The sequence below is a fragment of the Ochotona curzoniae genome, unplaced genomic scaffold, assembly GCF_017591425.1.
Source record: "Ochotona curzoniae isolate NIBS_2020 unplaced genomic scaffold, NIBS_Ocur_1.0 scaffold_2453, whole genome shotgun sequence".
Lineage (NCBI taxonomy): Eukaryota > Metazoa > Chordata > Mammalia > Lagomorpha > Ochotonidae > Ochotona > Ochotona curzoniae.
The window spans coordinates 30,475,487-30,494,538 of NW_024467094.1; the positions used below are offsets into that span (position 1 = coordinate 30,475,487).

The window sequence follows — 19,052 nt, forward strand, 5'->3', positions numbered from 1 at the left end:
TCCTTCTCAAAACTGCTGTAGTCTCATAAACTACAAAAGAAGTTTTCAGGTTTTGAAGAATTACTTGGAAAAACTAGGAATTAGAGGATTTTTAAAGTGAAACTGAATTGTGACTTTTTTTGTGGGGAGGGGAAGGGGAAGGTAGAAACCAATCACACAGATAATGGCCCCAGATCACCCAGAGTTGAGCTTCATGTGCCCTGACTCCTCCTGGCAGGAGAGGTAAGTGGGTTTGAGCTCAACTGTCCTCAGGGGAAGTCATGAATAAGCTGTTTAGACCCAAAGGGAAGCCTCTTAGATCAGATTTCCCACCCAGGTCCCGTGTTCTGGAACAGAATCAGCCTGGAAAGAAGTGTACATAGGTCAGATTTCCTGAAGAATGCCAAACCCTGGAAATAAGTCAGACTTTTTTTTTTTTTTTTTTAATGTGAGTTCCAAGATTGGTCCTGGCTCCATCTGGGGACAGATTACTTTCTCTTCCTTGCAAAGCTAGAACACAGTATTAATTTTTCTAGGCAGTGCTGCTCATTGAAAATGCTTAGCAAATAAGATCCATCAGGAGAAAGGAAGAGGGAAGATAAGGGTATCCTGAAGTTATAAATGGGGTATACACCAGAACAAGAGAAATTAGGAGAAAGCTAAATTCGAAAACTGGTAATGAAAATAGTTGTCAGCCTGTGTTTGAATCCTCAAAGTCTGTATGGTGTTCCATTGCCCATTGGCTCTGCAATCTTTACCCAGGAAAATGGAGCGCTCAAGATTGTTCCAGTTCCTAGAATTACATGTTCTTTAATTTCCAGGGGAAAAGGATGAGTTTTATGTTCTTTATATATTGCAAATGAATGGCTAGGAGTTTGAATTTTCACCTGCTAGAGTATGTTGTTTTCCCTAAGTGGCACTGGTTGTCTTTTCACTTCTAAACCTAAAGACTGAGAATCTAGGAACCTGACGTTTTTATCTCTTTCACACTCCAAATTATTTCTAACTAAAAACCATACTGTTCAAGTACCTACATTAGGTGCTACCTGCTCCCAGACAGGCATCCTTAATTGTATGGTGGGCAGTTAACAGCTAATGCTCTTGATGCTAAACCAGAATTTGCATTGTTATTAAAGATAGCGCCATAGTTTGATTTCATTGAGCTACTGATTTCTCTTTGTACAACTTAGTCATTCTGAAGGGCTTCATGGAATGAGAATGGGGAGTTCCTCAAAGTGAGGAAGTACTGAAGTATTCCATGGGAAAGGCCATTCAGCTAAGTTATCTGCTTACCTGAGAGGCAAGGTTAGCATTCCTGGGCATTGATTAATTTTTATTGTACAGGTGTGGCATTCCTCATCTGTGGGGATACGATGTTTCTATAGTCTTTGGAATACTGTAGATAAGTAAGGATCACACCATGGCAAGGTTGGAAGCTTAAGGGAACAGCACCTAAAGGAGGAGTCACTAACTGGTGATGCTGGACCCTCTTAACTAGAAGTAGTGAACTCTGCATCACTCCCTGCCTCTCTTCATTTCCCGTTTTTCTTTTCTCACCCAGTTAGAGTGAGTTTGACCTACCAAGGTTATCAATTGCTTAACTAGTTCTGCTGGGCATTTAAAGTAAATGCTGTTTCACAATTTTGAAAGTCGATCTGAGGCAATTTAGAAGGTACATACCCATCCAGATCTTCAACTTTGGAGTGGGAGGTGAAGGAGAAGGCAAAATATCCTTATTGCCAACAGCTATGAAAGGAGCTGTTGAGTGAAGTTACTGGTGGGGTAAAAGATTCTTTGACCAGGGAGGGAATCAGAGGTATCAGTCTTCCTGCCTGCCCTTTCAACCTTCAGCTCCTCTCCCGTAGCTTGAGATTGTGGCTGTGATGCATTTCTAAACTAGCTAGTTACAGAAAGGATCTGTGGGATATACAGCTTGAGAAAAGATTCTGGTGTCCAAAAGGAAGCAGATAAAGCAGGTTTGCTGCTTGTTGGTTCATCACAGAGGGGCCATGAGGTCTTGACCACTGGATTGGTCTCATTAGAACTCTTATGTCAGAAATGACTAATCCAAGTCTGAGAGAAAGAAGCTGATGTGGAGTTAGTACCCTGCAGATGTGTTGTTTTCAGAGAAGCTTTCTCAGTAAACCTTGAACTGTAACATACTTATCTGGAGTAAGAAGATACAGCATAAAATCCTTTTAGAAACAGGTTCCATGAGACCTGGAAGTTGACAGATTTTGGGGTGTCTTGGTATGGCCTGATTGTAACTTAAAATAGTGTTGCTAGTTTGAAAAGGATGAAGGACATTTTATCTAAGACCAGCCACCTCTAAGAGAGGCAGTGTGAAGAAACCTCTTTAAGAAGTGACCATGTAAACAGCTAAACAAAGAACAATACCTGGGTTTTGGAGGCTGTCTTCTCTAGGAGGGATTCTTCCTGTGTCTCAGAAGCGCAACAAAGGACACTGGATGAGCATCAGCTTGTGGGCACACTGCTCTTCTCACCAAGGCTAAGGCAGTTGGGATTGCTTTCAGCCCTGGAGACAAGAGACTGAATCCAAAGACAAAACTTAGGAGCTGGATCTATTCTGGAAGTTTGAAAACTTACACGGGTTTGGCCTCTTAGTTATTATTTGGAATTTCTGTTAGGAGACCAGAATTTTTATATGAAGTTAAGCAATATAAGGAAAATGGAAATAAGAGCAAGAAAGGAAAACAGGTAGTTGTGCTGCAGGGAGAGACCTAGAATATAAACACTTGTGAAGAAGACAGTCATGATTAATGGGAGGGATCACTATGTATGACAGGGCTAGTGAAGTTCAGGGACAGTTTAAAGGTTCACTGTGTTGGAGCCGGCCCCACTGGGAATTAAGGGGTCCTCTGGATTTCAGAACTGGAAACACATTTTCTCTAAGGAAACTGAAGAATACAAACAAAATATTAATTTATGTGGGGCCATCTATTTAGCACTGATTTCTAACTTCTGTGGGTCAAGAGTACAACAAGAATAAGTAAAATGTAAGGATACATTGTGTTAACAAGTCTTAAAGCTTTCCTGGAAGCAGTTTTATGTATTTTAGGTCAGCCTGGGAACCAGTATTCCCCATCACCTCTTTCTTCAATTCCAAGTGAGGTCAATGTGTGGAAGAGCCAACAAGCCACAATATGGGAGTTAGAGTCATGAAATGTTAGAGCAAAGGGACATTGATGTGTGGTTCAGTACCATATCAGTGATGGAAAAAATAAGCCCAGAAAGGTTGAGAAATCTATGGTGTGTTGGGAGGAAGAGAGGCAAGAAGGGAGCTGATTTAGATTCCTACTATGGGTCACTCTACTTCATTTTTAATTATTTTGATTTTTATGTGCATTTATACAAGGAATGGACAGAGGAAAAGGCAATCCTTTTTGCTGTTCTGAATGAGGTGTATGGGCAAGGGGGAGTGGTGGGCCACTTTTTCCTCTTTAACCACACAAGGCTCATCTAGAGATAGCAAGGATTTGGTGTTTGAGAATGAGGTAAATCTTAAGTGCTCACCAGTTTAAAGAGAGGAATAACTTCTCTGTTCTTAAAAACCTAAAATGGTGATTTGAGGCCTTGCTGTTAGAAAACAAGATGATTGTTGGCTCTGAGATTGATTTTCATCCTACAAAAACAGATTAAGACCTGAGAGAATAGAATATTTTTAATCTTAAAAAACAGGAAACAAAATGAGGCTATTCATCCTATGGTATCGTCAGAATAAATAGTGGTCATATATCATAATCTGGAGGGCAAACAAATCCATTTGGTAATTATAGTTGGTTTTTCTGTTTGCTTTATAACGTTTTGAAATCTTGTTATTTTTAATTTGTAACTTTGCAAAGACTTAATGCCAAGGTCAGGGCAGGTGAGAGTAAGATTGTGTTCCTCATGATTGTTTAATAGAATGTCCCTTGAGAGCTGCTTCACTGGGGAGTAGTAATATTATTAGCAGAGCATAGGGCAATCTCTGGGGAGAGCTCAGGGAGGGCCCACCATGAGTGAGGAAGCTTCTGAGTCTAGATAGTGAGGTAGATTATACCCAGCAGGGATTGGGAAATAAGTATTTATAAACCAACATGTTGATGTAGCTTATAAAATCAAAGAGTACCCTAGTAAGAGAAAGCCAAAGCAAAAGAATAATCAGGACAAAAGTATGGAGTTAATCAGCAACAATTCTTTGAAAGTAGAGATAGAAGATATGGGACAAAAGAGGAAGAGAAATAGAGGGAGGGGACTCATGGTAGAAGATGTTGTTTTGTCCGCAGACACAGGGAAGGTAGTGAAGGTAATGGAGTCTGAGGAACAGTCCTGTGGGACTGCACGAGGAATTGGAATGCAGCCACAGAGAGAACATGATGAGATGGAAATGCTATTGAGAACTTTCTGCAGCTGAAATGGGTCACAGAAACAGAAATTTGCTAGCTTATTATCGTTCTTGTGCAGACTTGAGGCAGTGGGGGCGTGCACTAGAGTAGGACAAGGGGAACTAGAAGAAAGGAAGTGGGCCCATAGGAGAGAATAGAGGCTTTTTTCTAACTTGAATGTCTGGGTGGAGGGATGGATGGAAGATTGCCTACAGAAGACATAGTTGTGCTATTGATGTTGGTGAAAGCTGGGTACGAGGTAGCTGCTTTGTTTTCAAGGGGGAGTGTTATGTTATGAGCCAGTTGCTGGGATATGTCTGTGTTCAGTACATCAGAGCTTGAGAGGGAGCCCGCCCTTGGGCAGTAGTGGAACATGCACTGTGTCCAGATGGTTGCCTGCACCCTGCATTTTCAGGATGGAAAACCAAGCAGGACAGAGGCTGTTGCTAGGTTGTGCCCACAAACTTCCAGCATGCTATCCCACTCTGGACCTGAGAATGAAATTGTTTTTGTTTTTGCCAGTTTTTTCTCCATTAACGCTTTAAAATTGGGATATGACTAGCCTGTGGCAGCATGTGCCTGTGGATGCACAATTCTCTGGCTTGATTCTTGGAAGGCCTTTTTCTGTCCCTCCCTGGGGGTCATTTGTATCTCTGGTTCCTGCTCCCAAAGCCATAAAGTGGGAGCCCCCATTTATTAATTGGGTTGGGACTGGGGAGGGGACCGGCGGGGGACTCTTTAGTGCAGCAGGCGGGGGTCTTCCCGAATGAGCCCATTAGCCAGCCCCAACGGCAGCTGAAATGGGGCCGCAGCCAAGTCCTCTCCGTTTCAAAAACCCTCCATCGCCTGCAGCAGATCAGAACAAGGCCTGCGGGAGCCCTTAGCTTCTGATTGCAGCTGTGAGGAAGGACAAAACAATTTATAGGAAGCCAAGTAGCTCCTGTCTCACTGTCTTCATTTCTGACTTTGGGGGCCAAGAGGTAGTGTGATGCTGTGGCCACTCCCGCTGTGGCTTCTTGCAGGTGTTGAATAGCCCAAGTAAGAGAGAGCAAGAGTTAAGCATGCTGGTATCGATTGGACACTCATGTCCCTGTTGTGGATGTAGTTACACATGTTCTTGTTATCTTCTTCCCCGCCACAAAGTTTTGTTGAATTAGCCACTATCCCTTACATGGGGTTCCCAAGGTCAAAGCCCAGTGCAGACTGTGTCTCAGGGAGGTGGAGGTGTGCTTATCCAACTCCTTCCTGCCCCTCTCCTATCTGCTCTGTGTGTGCAAGTGTCAAGATTCAGGGTTTTCCTCTTAGTGGAAGAGGATTGACACTTAAAAGAAGGCCTCTGTGGGAGAAAGGCAGGCATCTTCAAGGGAATTTGTATCTGCTGTGTTCCTGAGAGATGATGTGTCGGGTGGATAGATCTCACCCTCTCACGAAAGTGTCCTATTAGAATCATGGCTCTCCAGAGCTGCTGGAGCAGTCACAGGAATGCACCCTCGCAGTTCACAGAGCAGGAAGTCAAGGCTGAGGAAAGGAGAGTGCCTCACCCACTTACAGCCAGCTAGGACTAAGTCCAAGAAGACCAGGATCTTAAACCTCTGAAAGCAGACACCCAATGGTAAAACTACCCGTTCTAAGATCCCGAGCTAGTTCAGGAGAGCAAAGCAAGGCTGTGTGGTTTTGAGGGGCAAAGAATAGAGATAGAGGTAGAGAGGTGGGTTTAAAAGTCGTGAGTAGAAAAATGGATGTTTGATTTATATATTGTTGGGTTTTTTTTCCTGAAAGAGCAATGTTTTGATGGCATGCAAATTGTACAGATGTAAGTTTTATGTAGGTACAAGAGCTCTGATTGATTAGGAAGTAGGTGATGCTCATGACCAAAAATCCTAGTGCAAACTTAACCCAAAGTGCAAAGAGAATTGTGCCACAATCTCTGGGCAGTTGGATAGCAGGCAAAGGTCTTCAGAAACATTGTGAATGAAGCATCCACCCCTAGCATTCTCAAGCCCAGCTCTTTCTCATTACAATATAGTTCTATTGAAAGATATGCTCAGCTCTCTTCTCCTTCCGGCTTCTCTTCCTCTTCCCCTTTTCCTCCTTTTCTCTCCACCACCTCCACCCCGTTCCTGCCCCGCTGGAATAAACCTCCTAAGATTAAAAGAAAAAAAAAAGATATGCTCAAATGAAAACAGGGAAGAAAAATTCTTCCCTACTCACCAGTTAAGGCAAGAGGAGGAGGATTATAGGGCTCAGAGCACTATGAGATTCTCTCCAAGATCCTAGCACTGTTTGGGGAAGCCTCTCCACTCCATTTAACTTTTAAGTTTTAAGCCGTTTGATGTTCCTTGATAAAGCAGATGCCCCCACAGTGGCCTAAATCCCAAGCAGAGTGCTCAGTTGGCTGATGTGTATGGTGTAAATCCTCTCACTCTGGTGCCCAGGCTGCCTTCCCCTCTTTGTGCTTCGCTCCAGGCCGTAGGACAGCCACTTCCCATATTTCCCATACTTCCCTCTCTGAACATTTGAGATAAGAAGGGAAAACAGCCCTCAACTCCAACCAGAATCTTGGATGTGTAGGCAGGGGGTCGAGGGGGGTTGTTGCACGGAATGGCCTCCCTGGACAGTGTAGAGATGGAGCTGGGACTCAGGGTCCAAGGGCAGATCTCTGAAAGATGAACATTGCTTAGGACAAATAGATCAGTATGGAACCTTTCTATTTTGTCAGTGATACCCTAACCTATTGCCTAGGGGGTTGCCAGATTGGTCCCCAAGCGAATTAGTCCCTGCCTAGGGCACAGAATAGTACTGCCACCCCAAATTGTTTCAACCCTGCTGTTCTGTACATTTTCCTATTTCACAGTCAGCAATTGCTCTGCTGTTGGCTGTTCTTAGAAAAGCTGTTTTGGGTGAGAGGCCCCCAAATCTAGTGATTCGATCCATAAGTAGGTGGCCAATCTACTCTTCATGCATTAAATTTCCATTGATCATCACTGCCCTTTATAGCTCTGGGTTTCTTAGCTTACATTTCTGTTGAATTTCCTAATTTAGCCTAAGTAGCTCCTACAGGAACTCATCTGGGAGCTAGTTCCTTAGGAGTAGGAATCTTAAAACAACTAGGATATTTCAAGGGTTATCTAAATCCTGAGCAAGTAGCGATTGAAGCAATCAGAGGAATGGTAACCATCACGGTTACCTACCAATGCCATGTTTGTTGGGTGAGAGGGTGAAGACCGTCTTTGGCATCTAGTCCTTTGTCCAGTGTCTAATACAAGCTGTCGTGTTTGTTTACAGGTGGTGGTACCAACAGGGATGGCCCTTGAAGAAGTCAGTGATGTCCGTCAGTTGCCTCATATCCAGTGCCTGGCCACTTCAGACTCTTGCACTGAATCTGAAGTCAGGTAAGGACCATAGGCCAATCAGAAATCACCAGTTTGTTTGTATGGTATAACCCTGTCCTGCCCTTGCTGCTGACCAGAGGAAAGCTTCATTCCTAAAGATTCCCAGAAGAGTTTCCTTAGCTTTTTACTTGACCTTGTTCTAGTGCCCTACCCTCTCTCACATTAACAAGTAGCCCTTAGGCACAGTACGGTAGCCTAGTGGCTAAAGGCCTCACTTTGCATCTGCCAGGATCCCATGTGGGTGCTGGTTCTAATCCTGGCAGCCCCACTTCCCCCTCCAGCTTTCTGCATTGTGGCCTGGGAAAGCAGTAGAGGATGGTACAGAGCCCTGGTGTCCTGCACCCGTGTGGGAGACCTGGAAGAAACTCCTGGCTCCCAGCTTTGGATTGGCACAGCTCTGGCCATTGCGGCCACTTGGGGAGTGAACCAGCAGACAGAAGATCTTCTCTGTGTATCTGACTTTCCAATAAAAATAAATAAACCTGTAAAACAACAATAACAAAGTAGCCCTCTTTTGTGGCACCAGCAGCCTTTTCCCTTCTGTTCTTCATCTTGGCCAGTCATGTTACTAGACAGTTGTGTTACCGGACAGTTCTCACCCATGACACCGGTTATCCAGTCACCCGTAGCCCTCTTCTCTAGGACGGCTGCCCCATTCACCGACCACCGTGTTCATACACCGCAGCCCTGCCTTTGTTCCCCAGGAACTGTTCAATCATTGAGATAAGTCAGTGCTTCCCACCTCTAACCTGCCTCTCCACATTTTTTCCAGGTTCCCTGGGAGATTGCGCTGGTCTCTGTGGGATGCAAGAAGAAGAGTCCTGCAAGCCTGCGTCCTCCATGCTCACTGCCCAGAGCGGGCAGGTCAGCAGCGCCCAGTGCTCGCTCCCACCCTAACTGCCTGCTCTTAGGTGTGCTGTCTCCCCTACTCATCTACTCTCAACTGGGTCCTATTTCTCTCTGGAAGTATTCCTATTGTGAAAGATCTCTGACAAAGAAAGACCTTAATGAATCAGTTCTCTGTCTTGGTCACTTGTGGTATTAGTCTTTAGAGAGCCCTTCCTGATGACAAATATCCTTTTTTTTTTTTTTTTTTTGGTAGTTCAGAGGAGAGTAAATGTATTTGATACTAGATAGGACAGGTGTAATTAGGCAGCCCTTCTCCTGGGGGCTAAAAGTCCAAAGCCCTAGCTATGCCTTCTGACCTAGCGTTCTGGGGCAGTATTGGATTTCAAGAGAAAGATTTTATTTAGTGCCCATTCCCCAGGATGAAGATTTTTGGCTGTGGGATCTGTTCCTGTTCACCCCAGAACTCCCCAGAGTAGAAGATGGCCAATAGCAGGATCAGTTACTAGATATTCCCTATCTTGAGCACAGGCATCAGCTCTCCTCTGGGGTCTCCAAAAATTTGGCTGGGTGGCAGACACAGTATTTCCCTGCCTCCTGAGCACAGGAAGTGACATCAGCTTATCCTCTTGACCCTAGGCCTCCTCTGTCAGCAATGCCTCTCCCATGACTACAAGCCAGGCAGCACAAGCAGCAGATCCAAATGGGTGCCAGCTCTGGTAAGGTGCTCCCTTGGGTGGGAGGCATATGCCTCAAGTTAGAGATGAAGCAGGTGGGATGGGTGGATAGGACAGGTGTTAGGAAGCAAGAAACATCCCTAAAAGTAATCAAGCAGTAAATATGCATGGGATACCTTAATGGTACCCACCTTTATAACTCTGCTGCTGTCTGCCAACCAGCATGTCTGCTGGAGCGGAGCAATCCTGCTCACCCCGCCCCTGGCCCCACCCCTACACCAGTTGGGTTACTGCAGTCTTGGTTTCTGCCACACGAGGGTGCTGCTGACCGGTTAAAACTCATGACACTTAGCCAACTGGGTGAGGTGCACCCTTTCCCCAAACAGGGGTCAGAAGCACTCCCAGAGAGCCCTAGAACTGGAGCCCAAGAAGCTAGAATAATCAATGCAACTTATTTTTCCTTTAGGATGGCCTAAGGTTATAGCCCTAACATTTCAGGGTGCTCCCTGCTGAGCTTGGGGAGCACAGAACACCTTGCCAGGATACTTCTCTCCCTCAGCATGAAGCAGCTGCAGTTTCCCTGCACACTGTCCACTGTCCTCCTCAGTAGTCACTGTCCAGCCTAGGAACAGCTGGTTTTCAAGAGGGGAAGGTCTCTTTATTCTTCTTCTAAGAAGTGTGTCTTTGTTAGGAAGTATTTCAGCAGACAGAATGTGAGGTGAGTCGCCTCTTCACTTCCCCCAACACAGAACAACAGAGCTCAGGACAGTCTCGTGGAGGTTTGCAGCTAGCGTGGCGGCAGGACACCCCAAGGTTTTGAGCCCCAAACCATGTCAGGGTGCTGCTTTGGCCCAAGAGCTCCATATCCACCCTATCCCATGTGATGCCAAATGATCACAGGGCCCTGGTGGGGATGAGGACCCCATGGTTGACCCTCGGTCTCCATGAAGCCCTTCCAGCTGAACAGGCTGAGGGAGATGACAGAGGTTCTCCTTCTCCTTTCTACCCCCATGCCTGAGGGCCCCTCCCCAGGAGGACAGCTTGATTAAACAGTCGGTGCTGCTAGAATTACTGCACAGCTGGCGCTCCCCCCAGCACCCCGAGCAGAGCAGCAGTGCAGATTAAAATCTCCAATTAGCGTTAAAGTGAAGTGAGGAGGTGCTGAGGCTGCCAAGGAGGCCAGGCGGGGGCCCTGGGTCGGCAAACCCCCCATTCCTGCCTGGATTCTGAGTACCCCCCTTGGTCACCCCTTCTTTCCCAACTGCTCTCCCAGCAGCTCTCATAGCCTTTAGCTCTGCATGTCTTGGGGCCAGAGAGCTTTGCAAGGAAGGGGTCAAATCCCTTACCTGGCAAAATGCTGATAACTCCATGTCAGTGAGGAGGAGAATGAGAGCAGTCAGTGGCCATCAAGGAGCTGCCCTTGGCACAGCCTTCCATGCAGCCAGGCCATGGTGACTTCATGCAGCTGCTGATTCTTTTGCCTAAAGAAAGGGCAAACAGGATGGGACCCTCTGGCCCTCTTGCCTCTAAGGTCCAAGGGACATGGTGCCTGCGTGAATATCAGTCTCTGTATATTTTGTCATATCTGACCCATCTGCTCCTTGTCCCCCCGCCCCACTGCCTTCGTCCCTCCTGTGCTCTGCTTTCCTGTGAGAAAGGGGAGGCACAGCCAGGCTCGGGAGCATGGCCATGCTCTGCCACCTGAGTCCCAGCCGGCTCCCTCATTATCTGCTTCCCAGTTTAGGGAAGAACAGGGTCAGCCCAAGAATGGTGGCCTCAGACTCCCTCAACTCCTGAACATCACACCTCTTCCTAAAGCCCCTGTCCATTTTCACGTCTGCCCTTCACCCACCAAGCTCAGAAAGAGGGCAGATCAACTTGCCACACCCTCTAGCTGCTCTCTGCCCCTTTAAGGGAAATGGAGGTAGGTAACCAGCTGACTGAACCTACTCACACCTCCAGAAATTAGACACCAGGGCATGGTGCCACCCTCCCAGGCTGGCACATGCTACCCTGGCAGAGGTTCAAGTAGCCCCCCACACACACCCGTCATACTCCCACCCTATGTCTTCCTCTACTCTCTCTTTCTTCCTCTCTCTCTCAGCTCAAAGCACAGCTGAGCCTTAAAAGGGGGGTTGGGGGAGTGGGGCGACCAAGCTGGGGCAGGGGGTGGAGAGCTCCAATAGCACGTTTTCACCTGCCATTTAATTGGATGTATTTTTAATTAATGGGACCTCAGGGACCAACATGAGACAATCTGATCTCTGAATAGGGACAGGGGAGGGATTGGGTAAGGGAGGAGGATTGGGCCACTGGGTGCGGTTACCAGGAACCCGGGCCCATCAATCACTGGCCACTTTGCGTTCTGGCGTGGAGAATAGCGAGGTGGAGGAGGAGGGGAGGCGCTGGGGAAAGGTGCCAGGATTTCCCCCCAATTGCCAAGACCTCCAAAAGGGATGGAATGGTGCTGGTTGACTCAGGTCTGGAGCCCACATTGTGGCAGGATGATAGGTGAGGCTCTTTGCTTACTACTGGGTTTGGGATGGGCCAGTCCCTAGGAATACTGTGAAATTGTGAAAGGCCTGTAGACAGGCAGAACTCTGAGGTCCCTGAAGAGGACGAGAGCCGTAGACTGTGCTGAGAAGGAGAAGGGCAAGGTTCAGAGATACCTGCTCCTTTTGTCTTAAAGAAAGCACCCTGGAGATGACAGACAAAAACTGTGCTAGTGAGGCCTGGCGTTTCTTGGGATATGAAGCATAAAATCTTACCATCGTGAGGAAGGGTGTTGGAGCTCATCTTGCCTGACCTCTTCATTTTGCAGATTTGGAAACCAAGACTCCAGAAGGGGGAGTCAGTGGAGTCCTGACCAGGAGTTGCTTTACAGTCCTGACTTGGAGAGCTCGTAGCAACACAGGGAAAGGAAAGGTAGGCAGGTGTGGGAGGGAGAACTGAGGGAAGACAGTGGACAAGATGTTTCTATCCACTGTCTCACATCTCTGTCCCCATAATCTTGGAAACAACTTAGGGAGTCAGCAGGTGCTGACTTTTCTGGGGCTGGATCTTTCTGGGGCACATTTCCTCCTGATAATCTGTTCCAGAGGCCACCTCATTCATGCTCTTGCCTTATCAATGTTCTTGCCTCCAGACAACCTCCCACTCCCATCGAGTTTTGCCATGTTCTCTAAGGTCTACAGAGAATGAAATGTACCAGCTAACCCAACTTCTTAATCAATACATGACTTCCCCAGTCAAGACTAAATACTGAGCTCTCTTTGAAATCTTCCCAGCCACCATGTAAGCCACTGGAGAAAGGCAGTGAGGACTGGTCTTGTACCTCTTGTCTTACGTTGAAGCCTAGAACAGGGCCTAAAGACTGGCTTAGCAATGCCCCTGGATTCATATGGTGCCATGACCCTAGAGTTCCTATAACTTCTAGTCAGGTCTACTTCAGCTTGGAGATGCTGGATACCCTGCAGAAAAGGGCAACTTTCCAGCTGCCCCAATCCACCTGTTTGCTCCCCTTGCTGTTCATGTACCAGGGTTAAAGAGGGAAAGAATAGAGAGGAAGGGATCCTTTCCATCACATTGCCAAAAGCAGCATTTCTGAATGTCTTCCTCCTCCCTCAAGTAATTCATCATTCTTTGTTCTATGCCTCATGTGGCTAAACTGGGGTTGGGGCAAGGATAGAATGTAGAAGGCAAAACCTGAAGAAACTGCCATGTTCTCCAGGCTACCAGGACATTTCTCATGCCCCTACCCTCATACTGTCCTAATGGTAGATCTTCAAGGTTATTTCTCTAAGATTGATTTGTTTATTTGAAAGTCAGAGTTCCAGAGAGAGAGGGAGAAATAGAAAGAGAGATCTTTCAATTGCTGGTTCACTCCCCAAGATGACCACATAACCAGGACTGGTCAGACTAAAGCCAGGAACCAGGAAGTTCTTCTTGGTCTCCTGCATGGGAACTAGTAGTTCAAACAGTTGGGCTGTCTTCCTCTGCTTTTTCCAGGTTTTAACAGAAAGCTGGAGTAGAATTGGAACATCAGGGACATGAACTGCTACCCATATGGAATGCCAGCATTGCAGGCGGAAGTGCTATTTGCTACACCATAATACCATAATTCTTACTTATTTCAAAGGCAGAGTTACAAAAGGAGAGATAGATCTTCCATCCACTGGTTCACTCCCCAAATGGCTACAATAGCCAGAACTGGACCAATCTGAAACCAAGAGCTTCTTCCAGGTCTTTCACATCAATGCAGGAGTCCAAGTACATAGGTCATTGTTTGGTGCTGCTTTCTAGGTGCATTAACAGGGCTGGAGTGGAAGTGGAGCAGCCGGGACTCATATGAGAATGCTGGGACCACATGCAATATCTTTACCAACCAGGCTGAGCACCTCTGCCCCTGCTATCATCCTACCTTCTCTACTGCAGGCAGGATGAAAAGAAACTGCTGAAGTTCCCTAAGACAGATCAGAAGGAATCCATCTAGGGTCCCTCCCTATTGGCCTAGAGTATTGGGAAGAAGAGAACTGTGCCAGGATACTGGGAACATATTGGAAGGGCTAACAGGCCTAGGTGTTTCTTTAAGGACCAGCACCTTCAGTTACACCTGGCTACACCTTACCCTCCCAAGGTTTAGCCAAGGATGCCAGATCTATGGGTTGGAGTCAGATCCTGGAGCCAGCCCTGGAGTCCAGAGAAATGCTAACTTGAAGGCAAAGGTCACATACCCTGAATTGCAAGCATTCTGGAGGAGAGGGACTAGCTGAGGTGGATCAGGGTTTAGTGTTTACTCTAGTGGAGCCCCATTTTTCCTTCCCTCTCTTCTCTTTCCACACTGTCTGGAGAGAGAGTTGGCTTCTGAACCACACATCTTGACACCTTGAAGTTGTTAGGCAAATCCCTTCTCAGTAGCTTCCAAAGACATAAGGGAGAAAGAAGATAGAGAAAGGGCTGGACTGAGGAGTGCCCTGGTGTCCTTCAGCTCCCAGGAAGGTGACCCTGATTTGAGGGGGAGGCAGGAAGGGAGATGCCTGCTTCTAAAACAACAGCCTTTCTCCCATCTTCTCCCTAGTTGGGGGTCCCTGCTCTGCCTCACACAGAGCACTTCTGGGGTCTCACTGCTGGAGTTACTGTTTTTGCTCCACTGTGTCCATCGGCTGCAGAGAGAATACTGCTGGGACAGCTCAGTGGCTCTGGGCACTTCCAGAAGTAGAGCTTTCCAAGCAGACACAGTTACTCTTCCCTACCCTCACTTGTCACCCAGATTTCACCAGATTTTTAGAAATTAAAAACAAACAATTCAAAAGACACAAGATGAGAGCCTGAAAGGATTACACTCGGTGTCAGTACTGTCCTCCCTGGAGACAGACTGCTGGGACCAGAGAGCAGAGTAAGGGGCATGTAGGATGGCTGACTCAGGGTTGATAGAGGTTGGGGAGTAGGGACAGTTTGAGATCTCCAGAAGTGCTACACCTGTCTCCCTCATAGGCCATGTAAACATTGAATATCTTCTCCATCCAGTCTTAATTGGGGGATAAAAGGATTCTGTGCTTGAGGTCTCAGCCAGAAAGATGCCATAAGTGGTTGTAACTCAGACCACAGGCCCAGGGTCCTGTGATTAGGACTGGTAAAGGGCAACTGTTGAGAATCTTGGGTGCTAATGTGTTCAAACACAGTATTAATATACAATACACACATTTGAACTACTGAGAGTAATGGCTCAAAAGAGGGGCACTGGGACAGAGTCTGAGTTCTTATGTGCCTACTTGCTGGTGACCTTGTTCTCTAGCCAGGGAAAAGAACCCTAAGTTGAGCTGCTTCAGGTGATACCAGGATGGCTTTGATTGGGGAAACAGACCAGCCTCTCTTGATGCGAGGAGGTGGAACAGCTCTACTTCCCCAACTCGGCCTGGCAGATGAGAAGCCTATGGCCCTGCCAGAAACCCATAATGAAGTTCAGTCCTGAATTAACCCTTCACCTGGCCGTGGGCATAAAAGTGACATTGTGAGGGGGAGCTTGGGTACACCAGGTGGGGTGTAGGCAGATGTGGGGAGTTCATCCCCAGGGGCGATAGAAGAGTATTCCTCAATAGCACATGTTCCCTGATCCTTCTTTCTCAAGCCTCTTTCTTTGCTCCTGTTCTTTTCACTTCTTGTTAGCGAGCTACACTGCTGGCCACCATATCCCCTGCAGTCTGTGAGGACATGAGAAGTAGTCTGTTTGCTAGCTTTTCTCATGCCCAATTTTCCCTCATCCCAGCTCCCATCTGATTTATTCCATGGGATCTGAACAGGACCCCCAGCCCCTGACTTCCCCTTACCCTGTGAGTGGTAATAGTTGGGGAAGACCCACAGATACACCCAAGCCAACACTGGTATGTCCATCAGGGACCCAGGCCTGAAGCAGAGAGCAGCCCTAGTGAGGCAGTGGGGCCCTGGCCCTTAAATGTGTGTATGCCTGTGCATTGGGCACACTGGTTTATTAGTGTTATTTCAGCATTGTGATGCAGAGAGAGTAAGTGTAACAGCTGCTCCTTGCTTGCAGTGTTTATTGTTACCTAGAGACAACCTCCTGGCTTTTTCCCAGCTCCCCTTCCCCCCCCCCCCAGCCCAACCCCCTCCTTGCCAACAATCCTGCTCTCCCTACACTGATGGGAAATTTATAGCTTGCCCATACTATGCCTTTAACCCTCTCCTGTCCATAGGATAGATGGCCCCAGGGGAAGCCAAAGAGTGATGGGTATGCTTGGGTCCCAATAGTAATGTGTGAATGAGGAAGGGCTGCATGACACTGTCCTTCCATTCTGTGTGTCTGGTATTAGGCTCCTGTTTGTCCTCCTGATTGTTAATGTAAGAAGAAAGGGGGAAAGATCTTTGGACCTTGCCTTGAGGTCCTGGCACCTTCCAAGACCATTCTCTTTCCTGGACATCTCTAAGCATCCAGTTGGGCTGCCAGAACCTGAGTTAGCACTTGAAATGGAAGGGGTCACTTCCCAGTGGCAGAACTTTGGCCTTCTTCCCTTAGGTTTGAGACAATGGCAACCACAGATGTAACACCTCAAGACAGGCACGAGGCTCTTACTGGGACAGGTGTAATGGCTCAGTGTCTAAATCCTCAACTTGCAGTGGCCAGGATCCTATATGGGTGCCAAATTGAGTCCTGACTGCTCCACTTCCCATCTAGCTCTCTGCCTAGGAAAGCAGTAAAGAACAGCCCAAAGTTTTGGGACCCTACACCCAAGTGGGAGACCCAGAAGAAACTGCTGGCTCCTGGCTTCGGATAGACTCAGTTCCAGCTGTTGCAGCCATTTAGAGAGTGAACCAATGGATAGAAGATCTTTCTCTCTGCCTCTCCTCTCTGTAAATTTTACAATAGATAAATAAATGAATTAAAAGAGAGAGAGAGAGGTTCTTGCTTGAGAAATGCCAGCCAAGCCACCACATCTGGGTAGACACTGCATGTTTGCTGAGCCTGAGCCCAGCACTAAGGTCCTGAGAATTTTGCAAGTTATTCTCCAGACTTGACGTCTCATCTAAATAGGCCACACCTTTCAGCTTGCCCTCCCACATCCATTCTCTCATGCATGTCTATTGATTTGACACATGGGGCAAACTCAGATCCAGGAAACCCAGGAGGCTAAGGCATCTAGTCATGGTTTCCATTATGGGGCAGAAGACGCCTCTCTCTCCTGCTGACCCAGGACCTCCTGTGGAGGGGCGCTGTGTTTCTACTTCACCCTCCTTGCTGGAAATACAGAGAGGAAAGGAAATTTTTGGATTTCAACAGAAATAAACCAAAAAAAAAAAAAAAAAAAGCTGACTCATAAGATGAAAGACTTCAAAATGGGTCTACCTCTCTTCAGAGGTCGGTCTTCTGCCTGCAGCAGGCTTCAGTTTGTGCCTGTCAAGAAGCATCTATCTGGAAGAGCACAGACACTTTCCAAGCCTCCTCCACGGAGTGCACCCTTCCCCAGTCCTTCTCAATGTAGTGCGTGTAGTCATTCTCAATGTAGTTTCAGAGGCAGACAGCCCAGGGTTCTGGTACCAGTTCTGCTACTTATCAGCTGTATCACCCAGGTAATCTATGTAACCACTTGGAGCCCTGATATCTTTGTCTGTCAAATGCAGATAAACAACTAACTCTTAAGTGTAAGAACTTCAGGAAGTGACATGTGGAGAGCCCGCTGGGCCAGAAGGTGTCTGTCCACAGTGGTAGATGCAGTAAAGCCTTGTTACTTTTATGAGGTCAGGAATCCATGCTGTTGTTTCAGTGACTTCAGGATTGTCCTGAGTTTGTAGGTCAAATGTATGTGGGTGTGCACGCTTGTGTCAAAAAGTCCACAGTTTTCCTTGTGGTGTGACATGGGAGCAGTTGTCCCCCGGAAAGGAAGTGTTCACTGCCTTGGCTCAGACTCCCCAGGAAATCAGTTCTTCCCGTCCCACAGTTCTCAAGCCAGCAGCATCTGAGCCACTATTCTCTCTGGAAGCAGTTATATCCCTGCTGGAGCTGGGTGAGAGCCATTCAGGGAAGAGCGACAGCTCACAGTTAGCAGGCACTTTACCACTTATCACATACATTTGCCTCTGTTAGTGCTTTTTGATGCTCAGAGGAGAGACAACTCCATTTATTCAGTGTCTACTAATACCAGGCATTTTTAGAAGATTTGTTTATTTGAAAGGCAGAATTACAGAGAGTTGGGGGCCGGGGGGAGAGAGGTCTTACTGCCCACAATGGCCAGGGATGGGCCAGACCCAAGCTAGAAGTCTGGAATGTCAACCAGCTTTCCCACATGGGTGGCAGGTGTCCAAGGAACTGGGCCATCTTTCTACTGCTTTCCCAGGGAGCTGGATTGAAAGTGAAATGACCAGGACTCGAACCAGCACTCACATTAATACTAGCTAGTACTGCAGGCAGCAGCTTAACTCACTGTGCTGCAATGCCATCCTGATGCCATGTGTTGTATTGTAGTTTTCTTTGTTTTGTTTTGTTTTTTTAAATTTGTTTATTTTTATTGGAAAGGCAGACATACAGAGAGGAGAGTCAGAGAGAATGACCTTCCATCCACTGATTGACTTCCCAAGTGGCCACAACAGCTGGAGCTGACCTGATCCAAAGCCAGGAGCTTCCTCTGGGTCTCCCACATGGGTGCAGTGTTCCGAGGCTTTGGATCACCCTTTACTTCTTTTCTAGGCCACAAGCAGGAAGCTGAGTGGGAAATGGAGTAGCCAGGATATGAACCAGTGCCCATATGGGATCCCAGCACTTATAAGGTGAGAATTTAGCCAGTTGAGCCATTGTGCCAGACCCTGTAGTTTTTAATGTATGTTTAAAGCCTATATTTTGTCAACCAGACATGCTATGATTTGTAAGACTTAGTTCCTATTTTAATTTTGTAGATATTTTTAAAAATTTATCATACAATTCTGGCTAGTATAACCACTGTGGAAATCAGTATGGAGAGTGATTGGAGAATTGCAAATAAATCTGCCATATGACCCAGCTATCCCACTCCTAGGTATATACCCAATTGAAATGAAATCTGCATATAAGAAGGGGATCTGTAATCTTATATTTGCAGCAACACAATCTACAATAGCAAAGACATGGAAACAATCCAGATGTTTGTCCAAAGAAGAGTGGTTAAAAGAACTGGTACATCTACTCCATGGAATATTATTCAGCTATTAAAAAGAATGAAATTATACTATTTACAATTAGGTGGTCCTAACTAGAGACCATTATGCTTAGTGAAATGAGTGAATCACAA

The 19,052-nt window shown here is 46.8% G+C and overlaps 1 protein-coding gene across 6 annotated transcripts in view; it reads left to right on the forward strand.

Moving 5' to 3' along the window:
• CDK12 (cyclin dependent kinase 12) overlaps positions 1–18,494 on the forward strand; it is a 70,930-nt gene extending 52,436 nt beyond the window's left edge. Inside the window, exons 15-18 of one of the 6 annotated variants that reach the window (XR_005885963.1) lie at positions 7,650–7,756; positions 8,529–8,667; positions 9,242–9,321; positions 18,476–18,494. Coding sequence is in view for 3 of the 6 variants with exons in the window: in XM_041001632.1 (XP_040857566.1) it covers positions 7,650–7,756; positions 8,529–8,653 (232 nt within the window). In the remaining 3 variants the exon portion in view is untranslated. Of the gene's footprint in view, positions 1–7,649; positions 7,757–8,528; positions 8,772–9,241; positions 9,322–12,100; positions 12,188–18,475 lie in introns of those variants that run through there. The other 5 variants (XR_005885962.1, XM_041001632.1, XM_041001631.1 and 2 more) reach the window with 5 other exon arrangements.
• The last annotated feature ends 558 nt before the right edge of the window (positions 18,495–19,052 follow it).